We start from the raw sequence: 18507 nt of genomic DNA, 5'->3' as shown, positions 1-18507 counted from the left end.
AACATACGGTGATAAACCGTTTTCATTGAAACTTGTAATATGAAGGATTGTGAACTCGTGAAGATCCCAGCTTACCTTTCATGTTGAAAATGCACCCATAGGCTTTTGGCCTTAGCAACCAATCAACTTTCTTAACCTTTATTAACTTTGTAAGAACGGTTTTTTTTTCATATAATAATAATAATAATAACGGTTAAGACAAACTTCAACAAATTTTTCGGCATTATACATTTTTAGAAGTTTAACTCGACAACCCAAACCCCTTAATTCACTTGACAAAAAATAGCGTCCGCAAAACTTATCGCGAGATGACCAAAACCACGCTTATGACGTCACATATTCGTCACAATTTCCCACTGCTTCCTTTCTTTAAAAATTGCGGAAAAGTAGGAAAACAATTCCGTGCTTGCCGCCTGGAAAATTTCAGGCAATACCTCTGAAAAAACGGCGCGGTAAGCGGATTTTCCCGCGTATTTATTGAGCCAGTGAAAATCAGCCTTTAGCAGAGAGAAAAACGTGAGAAACTGAATCAACTTAGAGCCCAAAGGCTGTTTCTTTTCTTTTAAAATATCAAGGACCAGTTATAACCAACGTAATACGTAGCTATTTTGAATTGCCGAACATTTTCACAACATTTTTTCCAAGTTTATATCAAATGTTTAGAAATATTACTGAACGTAAATTGAAATCAGTGGCGTTGCTAGGCCTTTTTTTTTGGGGGGGGGGCTATAGCCCCCCCAAATTCCAAAGTTAGCCCCCCCAAAAAAATCCGTAAACCCTACCAAAAAATTGCTTTTAGCATCCTAAAATTCTGTAGCAATGTATAAAAAATTATAATGATAGATTCGTTAAGTTTCATCTCTGCAGAGATGAATTTCAATATCAAACAGTACAATTTTGCAGAAAAGAACAGATGGAGACAAGTAAAATGTTTCATGTTCTTTCGAAGGGAGTCCCAATAGTGTGGACTAAAAGCTAACCAAAACTAAAAATGAACGAGTGAAAATCCTCTATAATCGGTTCCGTTTTTATCAATAAAAGACTGTATATCTTTAAAATACGAAAAATTTCACGTTGACACAAAATTACGTAGTTTTAAAGGTCTACACATTATCCAATGAATGCAATTTTTTTTATTAAGTTCTTATAATAACTAGTTTGCCCAGATTTAGCCCCCCCAAATTTCAAACCCTAGCGACGCTACTGATTGAAATATTGAAAGTACTTTTCAAACATTCCTGAAATGCCTGAAAGTTTACGAATCCTAATCCATTTTGTCTTCTATTGGTCAACTCAAATCTTTTACACGCATATATTTTTGAAAGTTTTTCCTTTATTTGTTTTTAGATAATTCTTCTTTATTTAAGTCCCAATTAATTACGGAATTTCAGTAAACTCCATGGTTGATATCAATAACACTTGGGGAAGGTTGCACAACGTAAGTCCTTTAGAAGTGGATTGATTGAGTTCCTCCAGCTTGGATCAATTGACCGCCTAGTCATTAAACCTAGCTGATAAGATTTTCCTACTCTATACCAAGAAGTGATATCTAGTTTATTAGGGAGAAGGTATAAGATGCCTAAGTATTGGCGCGCAATAGTCCCAGTCCCCCTTTCAAAATTCAAGGGGGGGCGTAAAAGGAGGCCGGGCTATTTCGCCTCTCCTCAGTCGGAAAATAGTCAAAATACGTAATTCTCGTCATTCGCGTCGCGCTGACGTGAATTTTCAAGAGCCAATGAGATGCTGGTTGTAATTTAGAGGCGGGGATTAACTCCGGACCTACGTTTGGACTGGAGATAAAGCTGGAAATGTGGCGAATTTATACCTTCTCCCTAATAAACTAGATATCACTTCTTGTCTATACCAATAACATTTTACCTTTATTTGATCTTCCCCTTGATTATAAAACCAGTGTAAATTTGTGTACGGCAGGAAGTTTTGGGCTATTTACGTTCTTGTGTCGATCAAAATTATAATCCTGCCTATATATTTATCAGAAATCGATATTTGAGAAATGATTAAAGGCGGCTTTTGAACACAGAGTCGCATTAAATAATCCATAGCATAAATTTGCAATGATTATTCCGTTTACAAATTTCCAATTCAATTCAATTGGCGCTTTACATTTTATTACTTCATCGATTTTCCTTATTTTTTTATCTTAAAATGTATTCCATTTCCATCATCAAATCTGAAAGTTATAAATTCGGAAACATCTGTAGTTGAAAGGAGAGCTTATACCTGTATAGTATAGCTTGTAAACTGAATTATTCCAAAATAAAGAACGTCTTAAAAATTCAAGAGCTATATACGCGATGTACAACTCCAAACTCGTAAAAAACGTTAATGGAAAATGAAGATTTGATTTTCACGGTATAGGCCTAGTGCTACCATGAATATTTCATATTAACTCTGAAATTACAGATCTAACATTACTCTTTGATTTTATCTAGAGATAGACTAGACAGAGCTCATTAAACCATCATTAGTTGCACAGATGGAATTACTATTTTACTAAGAGTATATTCGAAATCCTATATATTTTTAACAAGAGAATTGTTTGCTTGTATGTTTGTTGAAGAAGTGGTGTGTTTTTGTTTGCTTGTATGTCTGTTCTTTATGCACAGTCACAATTCGTTACCGAATTTGAACAAATATCGTGGCTGATATCGGTACACACTTAAGCCACGTTCACACTTACATAGGAAACCGGTTCGAAGCGATTGAAAACACAAGTATTCGAGAAGCTAATTACAAGCGCGGTTTCTTGAATTTTCTTCGCGAACCAACTTAAAGCGGGTTTGGACTTTGTAGGCTAGTTTCAAGTTAAATGGGTTATTTCACCTGGGATGAAACTAGTTTTCAGGGATATTTCACCTGGGATAAAGTCGAATACTGTTTTATAATAAAATGGTCCAAGCAACTGAACAGATCGAAATAGCAATATGACTCATACTAATCCAACGTGGCTCAAAATTCAATATGTGCATTTGTTGAATCAGAGATCTATGTAATTTTAGAAGCAGGAATGGTGAACAGAGTAATCTGGGCGCGCGTCAAAGTCCACGTTCCCCTTCTCAGGTACGGGAGGGGTATGAAAGAAGAGGCGGGTCATAGCGACAGAGGTAAAAAGGAACTAAGTATTTTTCACCGTCCTCGTCAGCAACGTCATCAAATCGTAGTTTAAGTGAGGCAATAAGATAATTTAAACTTTCCGTTACGTGTAGAAGGGAGGAGCTCTATACTTGGCTATGAGTCGGACTGAAGACTAACCGTTCTCTATTCCTGCTTCCAAATTACATGGATCCCAGGCTGAATTGTATATGTTGGTCATACTTGATTTAATTCATGGTGGCAAAAGATTCAAACTTTTTCCTTTTAAAGTATGTGTAAACAACTCTGAATATTAATATGACTTTGAATTTTTTTATTTTGAAAAGACATTTTCAGATACTCTAATATGCATATCTTTAACTTTTTAATTAAAAGAGTTAATTAAGTGCTCTAATTTTACCTGAATTTCAAAAATATTTATTCGGTCTTAAAATTTTGGAAAATATACATTTGCATACATTGTAATTTGCTAGAGATGCAGTTGATAGAGGTATAGTTTACTGTAGAAGCAAGAATTTAATATGGAAAGGGATCATTTTAACTATGGGCCCGCGGGCCACTTAAAATAAGTTGAGTATAGTTTTATTAGAATGGCAACTGTATGCTCTTAAAACGGCGTACCCTATTAAATTCAGAGTGTATCAAAACAACTGTTGTCTAGAACATAACGATAATTTTCTAACTACAACTAGCATCATAAAGGTGTATTTTAATTAGTTAGGTTGTTCAAAAATATTTGATCTACCATCCAAGAACGTTGGACATCCCTAATAAATTCGGTATGAAATTATTAGTACGATGGTATTATTAACTTGGAGAATATGTCCTGTATTTATTTTAGTACTTGGAAACGTTTCGACGTGTGTAAAGGCTAAAGGCCCATTCAGACTAGAGTTAAATCTTACGTTCCTATCGGTCACGTTGGTACGTTCATTGCCCTGTAATTGGTGATTTTTGATCCAAGGCTTATGAGTACAAAAATAGCCGAATTTAAAATGACAAATACTGGCAAGAGCACGCTAAGAATCCTAAATCTGTTCATGCATCGTCTGCTAAAAGCATAGCTAACTCAATCATACGCCTCTAAGGCATGATCTAGTGAGCTATGAATGGAGTAAGTACCCGACGAAACTGAAAATTTTAAAACTAACACCGCAAATATTTTATATAGTCATTGACGCTTGTGAACCATCTATAGCCGTGTTCATAGTTCACACACACAGTGGAAATCCTTTCAAAGCGATTCAAAACGCTTCCAAAGTAAAGTGTGAACAGAACTGATACCCTAGAAAATAATTACAAATGCGGTTTCTTGAAATTACCTTGCGAACCAACTTGGAGGCCTGGAATAACACAAAGACTAGTCTTAAGGATATTTTCACTTGCCTTAGCACACAACACTGATGTAATTCCTAGCAAACAGCACTAACAATTATAGTCTTAAAGTGTGAACCAAGACTATTTGAAATAGTAATGAATAGGGTTTCAAAACTAGTTGGTTAAACCAGTTTTGAACCGGTGTACCGTGCAAGTGTGAACATTAAGTGTCTGTCTGAATGGGCCTTAGTACTATAATCAGTTGACGATATTGGGTTTTTAATTATTTTATTATTTTTTTCTTTGTCATAACATATATAATACGGAATCCTAGTATTTTGTGATATAAGACGATATGTTTTTAATCACTTTGATAGGATGCTGGCTCGTGATGTATACCCTACCAAGGGATTAACTAAAAAAACTAGCTAGATCCAGAGTCGCGTCGCATGATCCCTAATCTTTCTATTGTACCGGGACTCTATATGGTTGTGCTCTGGTTGCTCCAATATCACTCTAGCTTGATGGAGCTGGAGGAGAATGCCTATATATCCAATTACTCGTTGGGCTTTTTGGCTTCGATCCCATATCGTCCTTGTACATCCTTGGACATCCTAGGGCGAGGGTTATTTACACTCGTTAGATCGTGTGTCTATCGCTTGGGGACTCCCTGATCGTATAATTCCCAGCGCCTAGCTCCTTCTTGCTTCTTCCCTCTTTACCCTTCTGATGCTTCTGACTTAGGAGATGGTTTTGTATGAGCTGCTGTATACGGTCTCTAAATCCCTTGACTCATCAGCTTAGCGTTAGCTCTCTCTCAAATAATAAAATATTAAGAGTTTACAGTCTTTCAAAACTTTTAGAACTAATTACTCGAAGCTGTATGACCTTCTTGAATCCCGACAGATATTTGGCGCATAAGTTAAAGTTAGGCTAAATGGTGTTTAAGGCTTTCTTGCTAATGGAAACATTTCTATTCTAATGTTACAAGCAATTACTCGAAGAAGTTACGTGGCCTTCTTAAGTTCGGACTGTGTTCGAAATTCGACGTTTGATTAAATGGTGTTCGAGGCTTTTTCAGCTAAAGAAATGTACCTGAAATCTCCAACGTCACAGAATCTAATTGTACAGCGCAGGAATGCATAAAGCTGATTGGAAATATTGTGCCTAATATCTACAATGTTAACTTCTAAGCGGGTTTTGTGGGCCGGGTTAGGGTAGAATCCGAAACGCCTCATAATTCTGACGTTTTTCTAACTGTGATTTCATTGGTTGGTAGCAACACCGGGTTAGTCTCACCCAAGGAGCAACGCGCAGCGAGAGAGATTATTCGGGAGAGAAAATTCGTCATACCAGGAGTAGGAGTATATAATACTTCTCTTCGAGAGAAGTGTACCACACAACAGGGTAATTGAAACTTTATTCTTCCCAACATCATTTTACATTTGGAGCAAGGTTACTAAACCGAATCACATACGCGATAAATAGTTCCATCATCATTACTCTATTAGCGCTGCTTAACTATTTGCCACGACACGCTTGTGGGTTTTTGTTGCACGTCAAGACAATCAAGGTTTGTGGGTTGATTACCGGGGATTTAGTTCCAAATAGTTATAGAATTCACCCCACGGTGCTATGCCAATCCGAAGTTTGATGACCAGGGGAGAAAACGAAACGGGATCCCTCGCCTGGGAAGAATCATGTTACATATAACTAAAGTATTAAGAGGATACAGGGTGTCATCCTTCTTCCATTATCCCCTTCTGGTCATACATAATGCTTAGGTATAGCTTTTCGCACAAAATCCGCCTAGATATGTTTAGAAAACGGCAAACAAAATGATTCATATGGCTGTATGTATTCCTTTACAGCACCATCGCTAATATCATGTTCCCAATTGCTACAGTAGTCTGAAGAGCGCCATTATTACACGCCTTTGAAACCTCTTACGAGAAATCTTAATCCTGCGTTTCATTTCGAGATCAATTGGAACCTGCATATATTCTCCTCCGCACAGTTTCAAGCAATATCAGAAAAAAAATCTGGAGATATTGTCGCGGTTGGGAAAGCCGTCGTTACACGCTGAATAGATACTTCATAAGTTAATAAGATATGTTCCATAAGTATGTCACTACCTATACTTCGTAATGCTAGAGACTTAAGGCTCTTTCAGACGATTCAAACTTTTTGACTCAGCTCGATGGGTCAAAAAGTTGTATCAACTTGCCCAACTTTAGAAGGGAAAAGTGAAATAAATCCTTCTTATTCACACGACTAAACTTTTACCGCCAAATGGAACTTTTTAAACGCCACCTACCTTGGCACTTACGAAATAACCCGCGAAAAAGGCTTTCTTTTTTGTAATTCATTTTGATTGGCTGAAGAAATGAAATTAAAAAGTTGAGTAAGCAAAAATTGGATCACTGATCCAATTTTTACTAGCCAACTTTTTTGGTGACTCAACTCATCCAGCGTCTATTCACACGATCCAACTAGTTGATTGAACTCGAGTTGACCCATCAAGCTGAGTCAAAAAGTTGGATCGTCTGAAAGAGCCTTAATAAATGAGAGCTAGTTCGAGAACGACAAGCGAAAATTGACTACACTCGGTTGGCAGTCCATCTTCCTATTTTGTCTGTGCCTCACCAGTAGTTGCTTTACCAGAATCTATTATTCGTTTCACCTAGGCCTACGTCACTTCATGACAAGCTCTGATTAACCAGTGACAAACTTATGGAACATATCTTATGATACTTATATAGTCATTACCTTATATACATAAGGATATCATTATGAAAAGATTAATTTTATAACTCTCAGCTGCCATAAACTGTCTGACGTACTAGCTACGGATATTAACTTGATCGTTCTTAGACTACACGTGCCGCGTGTTTGCCTTAAATTGGGGTATTAAAACATCATTTCCACTAGCCTCATTTAACTTTCAACGCATAGATCATTAACTCTGATTCCACGAGGACAAAAAAAATTCAATGTATTTAGTTTATGGGATGAAGGCCATATTTTCACTCCTAGCAAATATTTTCTCTACGGGGATTCTGTTTGTCCTCAGACCGACAGGCCTTTGCTGATATAGAGTACTTATACACAGGGTTGGCACGTTTTTGCCAGGGGTGGAAAAAACCGCGGTTTTTACCTGGAAAAAACCGGGCGGCAAAAACCAGTTTTTGCCGCGGTTTTTTCCACGTGGTTTTTTCCAGGTAAAAACCGCGCGGCAAAAACCTTTTTGCCACGGTTTTTTCCACTTTATGTGGAAATAACGAACTAAATTTAAAAAAAAAAAATTCGGATTTGAAATGAAAATAAAACGTCCAAAATTCTACCATAATTGTATAGGCTTGTGAAGTGGGTTACATTCTCAGTATAAAATAGAGAAAAAACCGCGTGGCAAAGAACGTTTTGGCTTTGTTATACAAATAAATGAAAAATCAGTCCTTATTTTTCGCTCAACACTATTTTTTTCAACTCGCTAATTTTGAGATTTCGAAACAGATTGTTGCTAGAAACTGCTTAAAAATTATTGTTTAGTTATCAAATGCGAAGCAACCAGGATCATTGGAATGTGAGCAAAATTTCATAATTTGTATAAGTTTAAAGTGGATTTAGCTCGAACGTTTAAAACACAATAAATGTTATAAAAATGATTAAGATTGAGACATATTAGCTGTTGGAAGACCTATAATAACACGAATGACAAATACAAAGCCAAAGTTAGCATTTCTAATTATCATTTCAATAGGGAAAAGGTTTTTGCCACTTTTTGCCGGTTTTTTCCGTTTTTGCCGGTTTTTTCCACTTTTTGCCACGTGTCCCGGCAAAAACTAGTTTTTGCCGGATTTTTGCCAACCCTGCTTATACAGAGTGTTACTGATAAGTCTGCCATTCAGGGGCTAGTCATTTGCCAAAATTTTGTACACCCGATTACTGATTTCTGAATTTTTATGTGAATACCGATGATTACTGAATGAATTCCTTTATTTCTGTGATTACGAATATTTTAGGCGATTTCCATAATCTTTACATTGATTTCCCGTTATTGCCGCAGATTACTTGTGATTCCTGTTTGAATTCCAATGAATTCCGGTGATTTTTGGTGAATGCTGTGATTACCACTGGATTCTTCGTGAATTTCGATAAATGCAGTGATTATTTCTTATTTCAACTGATTATGATTTTTATTTTGGATTTTCGAATTCCTCCATTGATTACGCGTGATTATTTCACTAAAGGTGTGCTTTCCGAGGTGATTACAAAAGATTACTAGTAAATCATGTGATTATTTCTGATTTTCTCACGTTTTCACGTGATTTCCAGTGATTACCGGAGTTTCTGATTAACTTTGATTTTGATTACTGATGATTTTCTAAGAATTCTAGAAATCAAGTAATCGATTTCTGCGGTTTTGTACACCTGATTATTCAAGTGACCAAGTCTGCCATAATATAAGGGCGTGTTCTTTGTGTGATTTTTAGTCGAAAACGTTATATGACATTTTGTCGTCCGGGGCACTGTTTTCGAGTTAAAATTTGAATGTTTTTTCTAATTATATTTAAGGGAGAGAGGGTGCAGCCAGTATAAGGATCCAAGATGGCGGCCACTCAAGGGGGAGGAGTCGGTTTTCCCCGGTCTCCTCTCTTTACCTGTCAATATTTGATTGATTGATTGTATAGGCTTATAACAAAAGATGGTTTTGTAGGAATAAAGACCATAATATAAAGTAAAAACTATTTATTTTCTTTAAAAGTATAGGTTCTAATACTAAAGACATTTTTTCAATTTTCATTTTAAAATGCATTTGATTTATTCTAAAATAATTCCTTATATCTTCGTAAGGAAGAAGATAAATTTTAATATTATTTTTAAATCTTACGTAAGTCATTAAGTTTTTCTTTGATATACAAAGCGTTAAGTTGTTTTCTAATGTAGAGTTCCAAAACTAATCTTTCGAGATCTTTAGTTTTGACTTTAAAGGTATGATAAGTTTCTTCCGTGTTTTCTTGAGGTTTTTCAGGCGTTTTTTCTTCAGTCTTGACTTTTATATTTTTGGTGTACGTTTCTGTTTCATCAATGGTAAAGGGTATGTTTTTAGTAGGCCCACCTCTGATAAAATTACATTTAGGGAAATGTTTTAAATGTTCTTCGTAAGGATGATCGGTCGGTTTCCAGGCTAGCAAAATCCCGTTGCATTCGAAACATTGTACTAGATCATCGGTATGTAACGAATAAAAACCCGCTCTACTTAAAGCTTTTTTATAGTTTTCATCTTGTGGCCAGGAGTAAAAAGAGTGATATCTTTGCAGCTCGGAGTTCATGATGCTGAATGAAAATTCTTATAGGAATATCTGAGTTATATCCCCCCTAAATTTACTACCCCCCTTTTTTACCTTCCCCCCTTCCTTAATATATGAAATAAAAGAAAACAGTATTAAAAAAAATGGTGACACATTTATTTTTTAAAAATACAAAAGAGATTACAAAGAGTATTTGTTAACAAAAGGATTAAGTTAATCTTTACGGGCGCGCTTCAACATGTTTGTAACAATGACGTCATTTTTCAACCGATCTCGTCCAAACTGCTTCATGAATGATTTGTGGCTCCTTTTTTTTGTTCTTTGTACTATATACATAATACAATATAGTCCGCATGTCGAACTTGACAAGTTTTGAAGTCTTCTTTGTTAAACGACCATTTTCTTGAATTTCTTTTAACAAATTCTTTAATCGAGGGGAGAAAGTTCCCTAAAGCCAAGGAGTCAAAGTAATAACCCCTTCTGTTTCCATCAAAGTAACAGCATACCCAGTGGGATCCGTCTTTATAGTGATTGTCTAAATTTATTATAATAGATGAAGGAAACTTGTCAATTTTTTCGGGTAATAAATCACTTGGGTAAACACCTAGGAAATGTGGTGTGAATCGTAGAAAGCGTGTTATCTGATCGGCGTTCATTATTTGTTTAACAAACGATTGACACGTTTCTATTTCTATCTATTTGTAACAAAGCCTGGAATTCGGCTAATACGATACAACTAAGCGTAGTGGTCGTGGGTTTTTCAAAGCCCAATTCTAATCTTAATTGTCCTTGTTTCGTGGGACTCCAATGATCTGAATGACTCGCGTAACCGTCAGGTGTTAAGTCTAAACAGTAAATGGCGTAACCCGAGGCAAAGTCGTCCATAGAGATATTGTTCCCCTTGTCATTGTAGTGGCACTTTGACCATCCTTCAAGTCGGCTAGGAATTTGATGATCCGATAATTTTAAATTGCAAACTGTTCCAAGTTTCTAATCCTGTAATATTTTACCCCGTTAAGTCCCTAATTTTAAATGTAAATCAATCTCAATGTAGAAACCTCCGGAACCGAAAAATATTACGCTGCTGTTAAGAACAATATCAAGCTTATTAAGGATTTTCGTTTAAAGTTCAAGGCTACGACCATGAAAGGTGTGAAAGGACGGAGTTCAATACTTTTTCCTTTCGTAAAAAGGAAGGTAACCCCTTTCGTATTCTTTACAATGGTATGTAAGTTTGCTGTAATACATTCGGTGTACGTAGGATTAGAGATAAAGATCATAATATAAAGTAAATAAGACAAGAATGAAGACTATGTTTTGGTCTGTTCTATTGTAATAGGGTTAGTTAGCGAAGTATTTGGAGGCCAGTGGCTACTTGCATATAGTGCATTTCTGGTTCTTATTGCTTATTATAGATTTTTTACATACAATCCAAATTTATATGATTCTCAGTTGACGAATTTAAGTAGAAAGCAAAACCTTCCGTAATATTTCCCATTCATCTGTCACTTCCTCCTTTCATATCTCTATGGGCTTATAGATGTAGGCACTAATTTAAAGTAAAAGAGCTTTTCATGAATAAAGATTATAATATAAAATAAATTTACTCCTCTTTTTTATTTTGCTCTAAAAGCAAAAGATCTAATTTTAAAATTAAATTGATATAATCAGAAGTAAATAGCTTCTGATATAATATAAACTAATTTCTCCAATCTGCGTAACTACGGTATAAGTTTATATACTATTATCAAGTAACAATACAAGTCAGTTTCACTAAGGAATATCTGAGCCCAGATTGTCACATCTATGTCAAAGTGTGGGGGGGGAGGGAGAAGTTAGTATACTCCCGTCACGACTGTATTATCTATGCAGTTAACCCTTTAAGCAGAGTTAACTTCTTAATACAAAGGTAATTAAATTTGCGTTGTATAAAATTTATTTTGGAGTATAGGCCATAGTTTACCATTCTTTAGGACTCTCATAATAAGTAGTACTTGATTTATTCTAAATTAACTTCTTCTAATTTCAAAAGAAAGTTGATATTAACTATCATTAAATTTAGTGCAAGGAATTAAACTACTTTTTAATTTAAAATGCTAAGTAAAATATTTTTGAGATTTTTGGTTTTGAAATTAAAAGCAATTACTAATTCAATTGATCATTTTCCTATATCTCTTTGTTTTTTCTTCCTTGACATCGAAAGGTTTGTTTGCTGGTTCAGCGTATTTTCCATGGACATCAATGCTGAATTGTATGTTTTTCGTTTGGCAAGCGGCACTTATAGAGTTTCCCATGCTGGAAACGTTCCTTTATATGATAGACCTTATACATTGTCAGGTAGAGAATAAAACCTTGCATTACTTAAAGATCTTACATCAGTGGCCTCTCTCTCGCTCGCAGTCCATGGTACTGAGAAAGGTACTGAAGCTATTATAGTATCTACCCGTTATACGACGGTATTTACTACCCCTTTCCTCCCCGCAAACCAATATTTTGAGATGTTTACCCCCAATAAACTCCCCATCTGTGACGTATGCAATATCTTTGAAAATATTCTTATTTTAATTAAAGAGGACCATTATAAAAAATGTACCTTATACAAATTAACAATTACGAAAACCGTTCTCCTTTATGATCTATTATTATGTATGCCAATAAGAAATCCATATTTAAATATTTTTAAATTTTTTTAAAATTTTACACTATTAACATCAAATTTATACTGTCCTCGTTCTGGTATACGAAATCAGCGTATAAAAGGCTCTTTTCCAATGCGCACGGACGATGACGGGCTAGCGTGTTTCTTTGGTGGTCATAGAGACAGGTGACACGTGTCTCACCTTCTATATCCATGGCCTTTGGACAATCCACGTCATTCAAATTTATGACTTCTTTATTTAAAATGTTAAAAAGAAAGAAACATTTTTGATTACCCTTGCAATATATACGGTCTGCGAACCGGGTACCTAACATGAGACAGCGACGAAGTTTATGATAAGGCGTTTCTCCTCGTCCAAATGAGATTCCGTGTAAATTTCTGGTGATGTACCTATTGAGTCGTTGTGTAGACGAAGGAAGCGTAGATTGACTATAAGCAAAAGCGGATTATGCTTCACACATAAAGTACGTAAGTCCCACTTTTCCATAGCTTTGACCATGGATTTCATGATATTCCCGAAGTAAAAACTAAGCAGACGAACAAAAAAGCTTTTAGCCAATCATGAGCCCCCTAACCATAGATAACCTCTTTAATGCCAGACCAATCGGCGACGGCTATTACTATTTTCTTGCATGGGAGGGACCTCGACTCGACCTCGCCGTCGACATAACTGGGAGGCCCGGAAGGCGAATTTGCGGTACCGTTCCGTAATCGTTATAAAATATTCAACGTTTTAAAGCTCAAGTTTCGAAATTTTTTGAGACATTTACTTAGTCTTCAACTAAATATGATAAGATTTTCTTTAAATTTCAACAGAAAAATACGGAAAAATAGCTCTGCGAATAAAATTAGACACGAAAACTACACTAAGCCTTGGCTAGATATCAGCGGCTGAGGCCGAGCGGCGCATCTCGAGCTGCCGGCGGCCGGGCTTGCCGTAACGGCGAGAACAGAAAAATACCTCGTTAAAAAACAGATGCACGGCGTCTTAAATAGGCCAAGCAAAAGCTACCCAGATTGATAGGATCTTCGTGCCTTACTCCCAAATAATCTTTCGTATTGTGAATAGTTTTAACTAAAGAATATTTCAGACACTCTACTCAATATTTATACTAGTTCCCTAATTTCAACAGAAAAATAGCTCTGCGAATAATAATAATAGACTCTAAAACTACACTAGGCCTTGTCTAGGAAACAAGGGTATCCCGATTCCCGAGCCGCCGGCGGCTGAGCTCGCCGTAACCGCGAGAACAGAAAACATTCTTCGTAAAAAACAGATGCACGGCGTCTTAAATAGTCCAAGCAAAAGCTACCCAGACTGATAAGATTTTCGTGCTTTACTCCCAAATACTTTTTGGTATTGTGAACAGTTTTATCTAAAGAATATTCTAGATACCCTACTTAGTCTTTATAGTAGTTCTCGAATTTAGGTACGTGGTAAATCGGTTCTTTAGGCGGAAGGATCCGATGGATCCGAAGGAGCCGCTTTACTGAACTATTTCCCTCTGCGTAAGGGGAGGTTCTTTCCTAGGAGCTTAGAGAATATCGTGTAGCTCCCCAAGGCACATGTTACGTACTTCATGTGTAAAGCCTAATCGGCTTCTGCTATAAGGCGGTAAAAATGTCCATGACACTATTCCTGGAATTTTAGTAACAGTAGCACAACTTAGTTCTTTAACAATCAGATCGCCTGCGAGGTTGCATTTTTCGTCCTTCCCGTGTAGATACTCAAAGTCAACTACTACAGATTTCATGTTATCTAGAAGATAGTTTCCTAAATGATGATTCCCCAAATGGTTGGAGTGCGGTTTATATACTTTTCAAAGTCCTTTCACTCAGTATATTAGCTATAGAATATAAATCACATGACGAAGGGGGGGGGTGGCACGCTGAAGCACGTATGACAATAGCTCTTAAGAGGTCCAATCGTTGTCCCCAAATTAACAGTCGGTATAACAAAAGAACTGTGTTTTCGACAGAAGATTAAAAATGCAGAGACAACAATCTCCTTTTAATGTCAGGCGGTCAAACATTCTCCACAAAAGGTATATTGACAGATGTCTTAAAAGGGATGTAAAAGTAAATAATGATCCCATGGCTAAATTTATTAGACAGATAATTATAGTTTTGTTGAACCTATGTACCCTTAAAGCATTAACGTCTAAGGGTACGTTGACCTTTCGGACGGGTTTAAACACGTCTAATATTGTTTGTCAATCAACAATAGGTGACATAAGATTGACATCCGAGTGATTTTAAGTGGTGTCAGATTGTAACAAAAGGATGAATTTACAATAGATCTTGTAATTCAACAAAAGGATTAATTATATCAAAGGAGTTGATGCGTCAGTCCATTAGTGGGTTTTACGACAGTAAACTTTGGTCTCTGAAGATGTATTGTCAAGAAAAAAAATTCTTCAATCAATCAAATATTGACAGGTCTATTGAAGGAGTATTAGGAGTAATAGATAATTCTTCAATCAAATATTGACTGTCTATTTTTTAAAAAAAGGGGGTGTAAGCCGGGGGGGGGCAGGTGTGTATTTGATAAACAAGATAATTATATAGTTGTTCAATTTAGCTATCCATAGATAACTGGGTAGAGGTAAAGCTTCCTAAAAAGAAGGACTAAAGGGTGAAGAAGCCTGGGGAGATATAATCAAGGGGTAGGGGGAGGAGGGATATTTAGGATAAGGAAGTTAATTACAGTTGTTAAATGTATCTAACCATAGATCAATAGGTAGTACGGTAAAATGACAACACCATAAGTATAACAAAAGAAGAAAATATAATAGACAAAGCCGCTGATTTGTGTATTCGGTTAGTCTTGTGAATAATAAAAAAAATCGTCAGTTTTCGGATGACAGAAACTTTGACATGTTTTTTACGTTAGTGGTACAAAGGGCAAAGGCTTTAAATACTATACCTATTGTCATTGAGGTATAGGTTAAAATATTTTTAGGTGTCGAAGACACTTCTTTACACTTTATCCATAAGATAGCAACACTGTGCTTAATGCATGTGGTAAAAGACAGAATAAATAGAGTAATTGTCTTGATATTCAGTTTATTGACTCATAAACCGAAATAAATACAAGAGATGTTAGAAAGGGCTTGCTCCCTCCCACAAATACTATGTAATATAACAAGGAACATATATAGTCATTTATAAAATGAATTTCAGTTATAATAAAGTACAAAAATATTTTTGATCTTTTTTAAAAAAATTTTTTAAATTTTTGTCACGTTTTAAAATTTTAATTTTTTTAAACTTTTATTATTTTAACATTTTTTTCCTAACTTTATTTTAAACTTTTTGAAATTTATTTTAACAAAATACTTTTAGAACATTTCTGTGGAGATTTTTTAAAATTTTTAGTATTTTTGAGAGGAAAAAATGGTGCGCAAGGTCAAGTCCGACATCAAGTTGAAGTCGGTAATCCCTTCCTCTGCGGAGGGAGGGATAACACACTTGACCTTGCGCACCATTTTTTCCTCTCAAAAATACTAAAAATTTTAAAAAATCTCCACAGAAATGTTCTAAAAGTATTTTGTTAAAATAAATTTAAAAAAGTTTAAAATAAAGTTAGGAAAAAAATGTTAAAATAATAAAAGTTTAAAAAAATTAAAATTTTAAAACGTGACAAAAATTTAAAAAATTTTTTTAAAAAAGATCAAAAATATTTTTGTACTTTATTATAACTGAAATTCATTTTATAAATGACTATATATGTTCCTTGTTATATTACATAGTATTTGTGGGAGGGAGCAAGCCCTTTCTAACATCTCTTGTATTTATTTCGGTTTATGAGTCAATAAACTGAATATCAAGACAATTACTCTATTTATTCTGTCTTTTACCACATGCATTAAGCACAGTGTTGCTATCTTATGGATAAAGTGTAAAGAAGTGTCTTCGACACCTAAAAATATTTTAACCTATACCTCAATGACAATAGGTATAGTATTTAAAGCCTTTGCCCTTTGTACCACTAACGTAAAAAACATGTCAAAGTTTCTGTCATCCGAAAACTGACGATTTTTTTTATTATTCACAAGACTAACCGAATACACAAATCAGCGGCTTTGTCTATTATATTTTCTTCTTTTGTTATACTTATGGTGTTGTCATTTTACCGTACTACCTATTGATCTATGGTTAGATACATTTAACAACTGTAATTAACTTCCTTATCCTAAATATCCCTCCTCCCCCTACCCCTTGATTATATCTCCCCAGGCTTCTTCACCCTTTAGTCCTTCTTTTTAGGAAGCTTTACCTCTACCCAGTTATCTATGGATAGCTAAATTGAACAACTATATAATTATCTTGTTTATCAAATACACACCTGCCCCCCCCCGGCTTACACCCCCTTTTTTTAAAAAATAGACAGTCAATATTTGATTGAAGAATTATCTATTACTCCTAATACTCCTTCAATAGACCTGTCAATATTTGATTGATTGAAGAATTTTTTTTCTTGACAATACATCTTCAGAGACCAAAGTTTACTGTCGTAAAACCCACTAATGGACTGACGCATCAACTCCTTTGATATAATTAATCCTTTTGTTGAATTACAAGATCTATTGTAAATTCATCCTTTTGTTACAATCTGACACCACTTAAAATCACTCGGATGTCAATCTTATGTCACCTATTGTTGATTGACAAACAATATTAGACGTGTTTAAACCCGTCCGAAAGGTCAACGTACCCTTAGACGTTAATGCTTTAAGGGTACATAGGTTCAACAAAACTATAATTATCTGTCTAATAAATTTAGCCATGGGATCATTATTTACTTTTACATCCCTTTTAAGACATCTGTCAATATACCTTTTGTGGAGAATGTTTGACCGCCTGACATTAAAAGGAGATTGTTGTCTCTGCATTTTTAATCTTCTGTCGAAAACACAGTTCTTTTGTTATACCGACTGTTAATTTGGGGACAACGATTGGACCTCTTAAGAGCTATTGTCATACGTGCTTCAGCGTGCCACCCCCCCCCCCCTTCGTCATGTGATTTATATTCTATAGCTAATATACTGAGTGAAAGGACTTTGAAAAGTATATAAACCGCACTCCAACCATTTGGGGAATCATCATTTAGGAAACTATCTTCTAGATAACATGAAATCTGTAGTAGTTGACTTTGAGTATCTACACGGGAAGGACGAAAAATGCAACCTCGCAGGCGATCTGATTGTTAAAGAACTAAGTTGTGCTACTGTTACTAAAATTCCAGGAATAGTGTCATGGACATTTTTACCGCCTTATAGTCAATCTACGCTTCCTTCGTCTACACAACGACTCAATAGGTACATCACCAGAAATTTACACGGAATCTCATTTGGACGAGGAGAAACGCCTTATCATAAACTTCGTCGCTGTCTCATGTTAGGTACCCGGTTCGCAGACCGTATATATTGCAAGGGTAATCAAAAATGTTTCTTTCTTTTTAACATTTTAAATAAAGAAGTCATAAATTTGAATGACGTGGATTGTCCAAAGGCCATGGATATAGAAGGTGAGACACGTGTCACCTGTCTCTATGACCACCAAAGAAACACGCTAGCCCGTCATCGTCCGTGCGCATTGGAAAAGAGCCTTTTATACGCTGATTTCGTATACCAGAACGAGGACAGTATAAATTTGATGTTAATAGTGTAAAATTTTAAAAAAATTTAAAAATATTTAAATATGGATTTCTTATTGGCATACATAATAATAGATCATAAAGGAGAACGGTTTTCGTAATTGTTAATTTGTATAAGGTACATTTTTTATAATGGTCCTCTTTAATTAAAATAAGAATATTTTCAAAGATATTGCATACGTCACAGATGGGGAGTTTATTGGGGGTAAACATCTCAAAATATTGGTTTGCGGGGAGGAAAGGGGTAGTAAATACCGTCGTATAACGGGTAGATACTATAATAGCTTCAGTACCTTTCTCAGTACCATGGACTGCGAGCGAGAGAGAGGCCACTGATGTAAGATCTTTAAGTAATGCAAGGTTTTATTCTCTACCTGACAATGTATAAGGTCTATCATATAAAGGAACGTTTCCAGCATGGGAAACTCTATAAGTGCCGCTTGCCA

General features: G+C 35.5%; 2 protein-coding genes and 1 long non-coding RNA gene across 4 annotated transcripts in view; 2 read left to right on the top strand and 1 right to left on the bottom strand.

Moving 5' to 3' along the window:
* Nucleotides 1-18507, top strand: part of LOC149702951 (uncharacterized) — a 91803-nt gene that overhangs the window by 44730 nt on the left and 28566 nt on the right. The gene's annotated exons all lie outside the window — the stretch shown is intronic.
* Nucleotides 12285-12838, bottom strand: LOC149702953 (uncharacterized). The gene is made up of 2 exons (XR_016381895.1): nucleotides 12710-12838; nucleotides 12285-12634 (listed from the first exon to the last, which is right to left on the bottom strand). It is a non-coding gene; the product is annotated as an uncharacterized LOC149702953 (long non-coding RNA).
* On the top strand, nucleotides 16895-18231 carry LOC149702952 (uncharacterized). 2 transcript variants are annotated; one of them, XM_089866859.1, is made up of 3 exons: nucleotides 16895-17472; nucleotides 17531-17806; nucleotides 17882-18231. In XM_089866859.1, the coding sequence occupies exons 2-3, from the start codon at nucleotides 17536-17538 to the stop codon at nucleotides 18073-18075; spliced, it is 465 nt and encodes a 154-aa protein (XP_089722985.1). In that variant the 5' UTR covers nucleotides 16895-17472; nucleotides 17531-17535; the 3' UTR covers nucleotides 18076-18231. The 2 variants fall into 2 exon arrangements, with proteins under 2 accessions (XP_089722985.1, XP_089722984.1); XM_089866858.1 differs by having other exon boundaries at nucleotides 17437-17806.

This window comes from Phalangium opilio, unplaced genomic scaffold (genome assembly GCF_054372755.1).
Source record: "Phalangium opilio isolate 3A_F unplaced genomic scaffold, DU_Popi_V2 ptg000017l_1, whole genome shotgun sequence".
Taxonomy (NCBI): Eukaryota; Metazoa; Arthropoda; class Arachnida; order Opiliones; family Phalangiidae; genus Phalangium; species Phalangium opilio.
The sequence above is the reverse complement of the archived record's forward strand: the minus strand, read 5'-3'. Positions and strand labels throughout refer to the sequence as shown.